Raw genomic sequence first — 8,134 nt, 5'->3', positions numbered from 1 at the left:
GGAGTGGGATTGCTGGGTCGTAGGGAAGCTCCATGTTTAGCAGTTTGAGGAACCACCAAACAGTTTTCCATAGTGGTTGTACTAGTTTGCATTCCCACCAGCAGTGCAAGAGAATTCCTTTTTCTCCACAGCCAACATTTGTTGTTGCTAGTTGTTTGAAGATGTGCCATTCTCACTGGGGTGAGGTGGTATCTCATTGTGGTTTTAATTTGCGAGTGATGTTGAACATGTTAAAGTCTTTTAAGTGTGTCAGATAGCACTTATTTTTCCTTCCGAGCTTTAAAAATAAATGGAGGGGTATTGAATAGGGCCGCTGAAATAACATTTTTACCTAAGTTATGCATAGACATCACAATCAAACCTCACCTACTTAAGTCACTGGTCTGCAGCAGGCCTCCTGTGATGAGACCTGAGAGAAGGAACCTACCTTTGGAGTCTTGCTGGAGAGTGCCTCTGCAGAATAGGAGAGCCAAGCATTTGAGCTTATTCCTCCCAGACTACACCGTTCAGAGAAGGCACTGCTTTCCAAGAAGAATATGAAGGAACTAGATTCCAGGAGTTACAAATTGAACTCTTTTTGTGTGAAAAGAAATGTCAGGAATAAAGTGAAACTTCCCCACCCCCTCTGAAGAAAATCTCAGATCTGTTTTTCTGCTTACCTGCAGGGAAGGTTTAAAGAAAGAGGAAACGATCGCAGGGAAAAGCTCCAATCTTTTGATTCTCCAGAAAGGAAACGAAGTAAATATGTTAGGGAAACAGACAGGTAAGCCAGTAACTCTACAATGTTTAGACCTCAAGGCTTAAGAGTAAAACAGCTACTCCAACTGTGTATTGTTTTCTCTTTTAAAGAAGTGAGGTTCTTGGGAGCAGGTTGTGTTAAACTCCTTGTAAACTTCTGTTAAACTCTGTAAACTGCCTGATAGAACGTCTCTCTCTTGGGCTTTTTCTCTAAGGAAATTTCCATTCTTATAGTAGATGCTGAATAAGTGACTAGTTACTGAGAGAGAGATATGATTCTACCTTTTCTGTTCTTATTTCTAGTCAGGTAGTTCCCAAGTTATGAATCCAGGGGTACTATACTAAATATACTAGGCATATTTAGCTACTGTACTAAATACAAAGAAAAATCAGTAGCCTCCCTAGTGGCCTAGAGGTAAAGTGTCAGTGCTGTCACTACTATGGCCTGAGTTTGATCCCTGGCTGACCCACATGTGGTGCAGCAGACTCTTCTGTCTCGCCTCCTCTGCTCCCCACGCTCACCCTACTGCACCTCGGGTTTAGACTACAATTCTTCTACGCAAAACAAACTAACAAAAGGAAAACGAGGTAGACAAGAAATACATTATCCTGTACTGTCTAAACAAGGACATAGGAAATTAGGAAAACTTAAGTGATAACATGTCTCATAGGGCAGACACAGAAGTCTGGTGGAGGAGGGGAGGGCATTTCAGTTGGAGGGAGCTACATACACCATGGGTAAAATCGGTAATGATGTACTGAAAAAGTTGTAAGTAGCTTTGTGGAGCTGGTATGGGGCTTTGCTGTTGAGTGGTAGGAGGTGAGAGCAGCTCATCTGACAGAAGCCAGTTCACGTGCTAAGAAGACTTTGTCTCAGGGCAGGGTTGAGAGGATTTACCAGACAGAGTGGGGAGCAGAACAGGTGAATTTACTGAAATACACTGCTGAGAGGAGCAGCTTGTGAGACAGGAGAGGTCTGCTGTGCCATGTGGGTCAGCTCCCTGGCTGGGGATCCCATTCATTCTGCAATTGCTGTGATAGCTTAATAGCGCTGAGACTTTAACCCCTGCACCACCAGGGAGGCCCACCTAATAATTGTGTGTATGTGTGGGAATAAAAAAGAAGTCTTCATAAAAAATACTTCCTTGCTGTGAGATAAAGTGTAATATTTTTATTCTGTTCTTGGTTTTTTAAGAAGTGCTAAGGTGGAACTACTTAGTCTCTATAATATCCAACTGGGTATTATTCTTTGTAATTTTAAATATTCTGGATTAGGACAGAGGTGGAAAAGTTACCTAGGAGTACTAAATTAAGAGATTTTTTTCTATCTTGGCCACATATTTTCTGTTTACCACACTTTCTACTGACGGTCATCCTTCCTAATTCTAATTTTCCTGTCCTTTTTCTGTATAATAAAAGGCATTCTTTAGGTTTCAACCCTTAGTACTCCTTTATTTACCATTTCAACCTCCATATTGTCTAAAGTACTCGACCTTCGCCACCACTAACAGGCTGACAAGTCCTGTGACTCCATTCCAGTCATTTCTGTTTTCTCAGCTTTGACTCTCTATTTCCATTTACTTCCTGGGCATGTCTGCCTGGACACCTCTCTCATACTAAGTAACTAATATTGTATTCCATATTTTATTCCCATCCAGTCCTGCAAAACCTTCTGTATTCCTGTTTCAAAGTAGGAGACTCATAGTATCACTAGTCTCACCCAGTATTACTTCTTTATCTCCTATGTCCAGTTAGTGACCATGTCCCTCATTAAACCTTGCCTCATTCCAGTTCGCCACCAACCTGGATTCCTTATTGCCAATCTTGGCTATTTAGTAATCAGTCCATCCTGTATCCTACCACTAAAACATCCTTTGCTGTAAGGTGAAGTGCAGAGGCATGATCTGGACTATTTAGTGTGACCCTTTTGTCACACTGAACCTTTTGCCAATTCCTCTCTCTCTCTCCTGGAAAAAATGTATTCTTTCACTTTTGCTTGTGTTTTCTTTCTCCCTTGCATTTTCACAAATTCATCATCTGTCAAGAACCTGTTCAGATGCACCCGCTTACTGGAATTCCTGTCATTTGGTGAGACCCCTCAAGAGTTTGTGTTCTGCTTGGTTTCTGTAGCAGATGTCTACTGTTGTCACCTCTAGGACTGAGCCTTCACTGTGCTATAAGCATCCATTGTCCATTGACATGTTCTTTTTTCATGCTTTCCTATGAGTAGGATGAGATCTTGGTCACCTCTATCCCCATTATAAAGCCTATTTTGTAATAGCAGGCACTCTAATATATGTAAGAGGAGATAAATCTGAATCATCTTTACTTACCTTTCAAATAGGTCACTCATAGGTGATAGTTTCTAAGTATGTCTGCTTACTTTGCAGTGATCGTAGACCTGTTGGTAAAGAAAGTATCGACAATAGTGGAAAAGGAAGCTGTGCCCAGCAGGCCACTGGCTGGAGGAAAGGGGCAGGCCTTGGATATGGCCATCCAGGATTGGCTTCAGCAGAAGAGGTAAAATGGTTTCTATCTTGTTCTTGTTGGAGTGCCATAAACCTGGAGTATATGCAACTTTTTGTCATTCTGTGGCCCAGAGCTGTAGCTGGGCATTCTTTTAGCTAGACTTTCTCCACTGATGGCTGAGGACATGAGAGTGGTCCCTCTTGATTACTGGGTTCTGGTTAGGCATGTCAGGCCTTTGCAGTTTGGTTGGTAGTAGGAAGGGAAGAGAGAAGCTGAAATGGGGTTTATCTTATTCTATTCTCAAGAGTAAGAGGTGGGGTATTGTGGGAGTCATGCAGTTTGAAAACGAAGAGTTATTTGGTGAAAAGAATCAAGGAAGCAACAATGAAAGGTACAGTTGAGAAGGATTGTCATCAGAGGTCTGGGATAGCTAAAATTGAGGAACTTGATGTCAGTTCTGGTTCCCAGGAAGGGCTTTGCCCTGGTATTTCAGCAAAAGAAGAGGTAAAACAAGAGAAAGCAGTAAGAGGGAACACTGACCCTGAAAATGCCAAGTAAAGAAAGATCAGCTTCTCTTCTTTCATAAAGACTTTTTTATTTCTATTGTTGACTCCTTTATCCTGAAATCACAATGTCATTCGCTCTCCTTATTTATTTTAGGTGATTGATAATAGTTAAACAGTCCAAAATATTCTCATCCTGCTTCTGAGGATACAGAAATGCTTATAGTTAAAAATCACCTTCCTGGTGGCACAAGGGGTTAAAGCACAGCACCATGGAGCTGACCCACATGGCAGACCTCTCCTGTCTCACCTACTGCTCCACGCAGCAGTGTATTTCAGTACATCTGCCTGTTCTGTTCCCCACTCTGTCTCTGGTGAATCCTCTCACCCCCATACCACGCACACCTCTGACTGACACCCCAGCCTTGTATACATAAATAAATAAAATACAGTTTTGTTTTATTTTAAATCACCTCAGGTTAATTAATTCGTGGAGCCTACTTCATTGTCTTTGTTTTGCAGGCTGAAGGCCGGATGAGGGGACCCAATGTGGGGGCTCCTGGAAGAACCAGCAAGAGACAGTCCAATGAGACTTACCGAGATGCTGTGAGAAGAGTCATGTTTGCTCGGTATAAAGAACTTGATTAAAGAATGGAGCTGTGTCCTATGGGACAGTCTCCTTCTTGTTTTGTTTGTCCATCTCTCCTTTTGTTTTGTTACTGTTCTTGCTGCTAGAACTTTTTTAAATAAACTTTTTTTCAATGTGATTTTTTGGTTACTCAGTTTTTCTCCCATAGAGGCTGGGGGCCGGGGTGGAGCTAGTGGTAAGAGGATCGGGCCTTTGAAATTATGCTAAAATGGCAAGTGCTGCTTTGAGCCTGTGACATTACCTACTGTCAGTGTGAGTAGAGACTGCAGTGACCTTTAAGCTCTAGTTTGTATGAATGCTGTCAGATTTTTAAACTATTTTCCTAATCTAATTATTGAAAATAACATCTCATTGTTTCCCATTTCTTTGTTGACTCCTGAGGCAAACATATTTCCATATGTTGGTTTGCTATTTATTAGACATTTTAAAGTTCTCTTCTAACTTCCCTGTTACTACAAGACAGGGTAGTGTAACAGCTTTTTCTGAAAGCCTGCTGGTACTCAATTCTGCACACATTGTGACCACCACCACAAGTTGACATAGTAAAAATTCCACTTTTCCTTAGCTATTTATCCCCTTCATCCCCAAAACTCCAGAGAGCTACCTGTACTCAATCTTTCTTAATTCCCTACCATACCACTCATACCACCTCACAGGATTTCAAGAGTGAGGTGAGTTAAATGTTTGTAGTTAAAGGGATTATATTCTAAGAATATACTAAAATAATAATTCCTCGAGGTAACCTAATTATACTAACAATTGCATTTTTTAGTTGTCTCAGGGAAGTGAACTGTATGTTTAGAAGGAAATGTTGATGGCCTAAAGGTGGGTGTTTGTAAACTTTATGTAAAGAGGCAAAGAGTATTTTACAGGGTGATTGATCTCTGTTGCAACCACTCAGCTCTATTGTTGTGAAAAAGCAGTCATTGACAAACATAAACAAGTGACTGTGGCTGTGTACCAGCAGAGCTTTATTACAAAAACAGGCCCCAAGCCAGAATTGACTCCACGGGTTGTGTGGTTTGCCAGCCCTTGGCTCTAAGGGCAAAGTTTGGCTGCATAGGTTACAACCAAGGAAGGCTCTGTAAAAAAAATGAGGGATGGGATGGTTTTGCATTTTTGGGGGTGGGCAGTTAGAAGTAGGAGATTAATGGGAGGTGGAAGTAGGCCAAGGAGAAAACATTCTCAGCAACAGGAGTCATTAATGTGAATTTAAATTGATTACCATGGTGTGTCCAGATAAAATTTCTCTCTTAATTTTTAATTAATTTTTTACCCCTCCAAAAGGGAAAACAGATTGGGAGCACATTGGCTTAGGGATTGAGAACCCCAAGTTCTGGGCCTTATTACTACTAGTGCAGCATATAAATTGGGCTGTCTGAATCTTTATGACTTTCACTTAATAGGTCAATAACACCTTTTGGAAGCTGGTACAAGTTTGTTCTGAATGGGCCAGACCAAGTTTTTCTTCTTTCATCTTTTTTGGGCCTTTGAGTGAGCTCTGGGACAAAGTGAACACTTCACTATTGAAGCCACAGAGCTACTTAGTTCCTCCAGGTTATTGGCTGTCCACCTTCCAGAAGCACCATTAAGTTATTAAGTGGATTTTTGGTTAATATTTTGAGAGTCCCTGAGTCTCAGTTCACTGGAGAAGATGGACATTTAGGAATTACTGATATGATGAGCAACTTTTATTTTTATTTTTACCATTTTAATGGTGATTTTGCTAAAACACGATATATTTTTGGAACTGTACTTTGGCTATTGAAGAGTGTAGAAATGGTTATGATGTCCTGGGACGTTCCCTTGAGGCTTTTGATCAGAATGCCAGCTACTTAACAAAAGGGATCTTGGGTAATTTTCTACACTACTATATCCCTAGTGCCTAACAGTTGGCATTCAGTCAATGCTGAGTTCATAGATCTATAGAAAGTACTTGTTGAGTTAAATTTTTACTGTCAGGGGGCCTTCCTGGTGGCCAAGGGGTTAAGTCTCAGCACCATCACAGCTGTGGCTTGAGTTTGATTCCAAGCCTGGGAACTGATCTGCTTATGTCTCAGCAGACCTCTCCTGTCTTGCCTGCTGCTCCCCTTAGCAGTGTATTTCAGTGGATCTGCCTGTTTGCTCCTGCTCTGTCTTAGGTGAATCCTTTCACCCCCTGCACCTTTGTCCTACACTCCTGTTCTACACAAATAAAAAGAATTTTAAATAAATTTTTATTTCCTATCTCCCAGTTCATCAAAACTGATCTCTTACTCTCCTTTTCCCCCCAAATTATTTTCTTAGTATAGAGCTCACATATAACTCACTTCTAGTTTTTGTTGTTTTTTTTTCTCCAGCAGTAGTTCCTAATCTGGAACCAAAACATGTGAACAAGTTTTTTATTTTACCAAGTAGTAGCAGGTTAAGAAAAAAACCTACAATCATATCATTAAGAGAATTTTTAATACATCAAAAAAGTAGGAAAGTTAATCTTGAAGGACTCTATTCCATATTGAACATATTTGTTTTTATTTAAAATAATTCAATGCATTGCCTTTGTTTTCCTTACTTAGCTAATGACTTGGTAAACTTTACCAGACCCATCAGTTGCTAGACAGACCTTTGGGGGCACAACTATGGAGCTCAACAGGGCAGTATCCACTAAGATCAGCTACTAGAGACAATGTGGATGGAATCCATCTTTTCTTCTAGGTACCTCCAAGTTTTAGAATGATTTTGTATCACTTTTGGATAGCCATATAGCTTTATGGATGGTAATGAGCCCAGCTCAACAAGCACCTCAAAGATGTTCAAAAGTACTTATTGAACTACTTTGGGAATGAGCCACAACTGCTAGTGGCCATTAGATTCTTAGCATTTTCATCATCCATTATAGGATTGGTGATGATAACCATATCAATGTCTAATTTTAAAATTTCACTAAAGATTTGAATGACATATGTGGGTCATATACATTTTCTTTTTTCTTTAAAGATTTTTATTCTATTTATGCATACAAGAGCTGGGGATAGGCCAGAAGTGTGGGGTCAGGGGGTGAGAGGATTCACCAGAGACAGAATGGGGAGCAGAGTAGGTAGATCTACTGAAATACACTGCTGAGGGGAGCAGTGGGTGGGTCAGGAGAGGTCTGCTGGGCCATGTGGGTCACCTCCAGGGCAGGCAGGATCGAACTCATGGTCAAGTGGCTTTAGCTTCTTAGTGCTGGGCTTTAATCTGCTGCACCACCAGGGAGGGCCTTTTTTAATGATAATAGTTTCACATATATCTTCTCCACCCATAAATTGGACTCTGTAGATATATACATATACAATATGAAAAAGTAAAAATATATGTATGTATATGTGTAGAACTAAGAGCTAAATGTGTCTTTTTACTCTCACCCAAATTCATACGCTGAAATCCTAACACCCAAAGGTGATGGTATTAGTAGACAAGATTTTAGGGAAATGATGAGATTATGAAGGCAGAACCATCATGTATGCGATTAGTGTTATAAAAGAAATCCCACAGAGGTCCCTACACCCTTGAACCATGTAAGAATTCAGCCAGGGAAGTCTGACCTGGAAAAGGGCTACCACGCATGTTGGTACCTTAATTTTGGACTTCCCAGCCTCCTGTCTGTTGTATTTTCTTATATCCAGAAATTCATACTTATCTACATCCATGTTTTTAATTACCAAAAGAGTCTCCAGTACCAGTCACTTATTGTCTTTGATCTTGAAGGATAAACCACGGTTAGAACATGCTTAAAGACGTTCCTCTAGGAAAAAGA

The 8,134-nt window shown here is 40.5% G+C and overlaps 1 protein-coding gene across 6 annotated transcripts in view; it reads left to right on the top strand.

Moving 5' to 3' along the window:
• The window catches only part of RBM6 (RNA binding motif protein 6), an 89,329-nt gene extending 84,850 nt beyond the window's left edge, over positions 1-4,479 (top strand). For 2 of the 6 annotated variants that reach the window (XM_004676142.1, XM_004676141.1), the window contains 3 exons: positions 666-763; positions 3,129-3,258; positions 4,233-4,479. In XM_004676142.1, the coding sequence (XP_004676199.1) occupies positions 666-763; positions 3,129-3,258; positions 4,233-4,358 (354 nt within the window). In that variant the 3' untranslated portion in view covers positions 4,359-4,479. The remainder of the gene's footprint in view (positions 1-665; positions 764-3,128; positions 3,259-4,232) is intronic. The other 4 variants (XM_012720418.1, XM_012720419.1, XM_012720421.1 and 1 more) reach the window with 2 other exon arrangements.
• Positions 4,480-8,134: the final 3,655 nt, after the last annotated feature.

This window comes from Condylura cristata, unplaced genomic scaffold (genome assembly GCF_000260355.1).
Source record: "Condylura cristata isolate star-nosed mole 26May11 unplaced genomic scaffold, ConCri1.0 scaffold00004, whole genome shotgun sequence".
In the NCBI taxonomy this organism is placed as follows: domain Eukaryota; kingdom Metazoa; phylum Chordata; class Mammalia; order Eulipotyphla; family Talpidae; genus Condylura; species Condylura cristata.
Note: the sequence above shows the minus strand (reverse complement) of the source record. Positions and strands in the feature narration are given on the sequence as shown.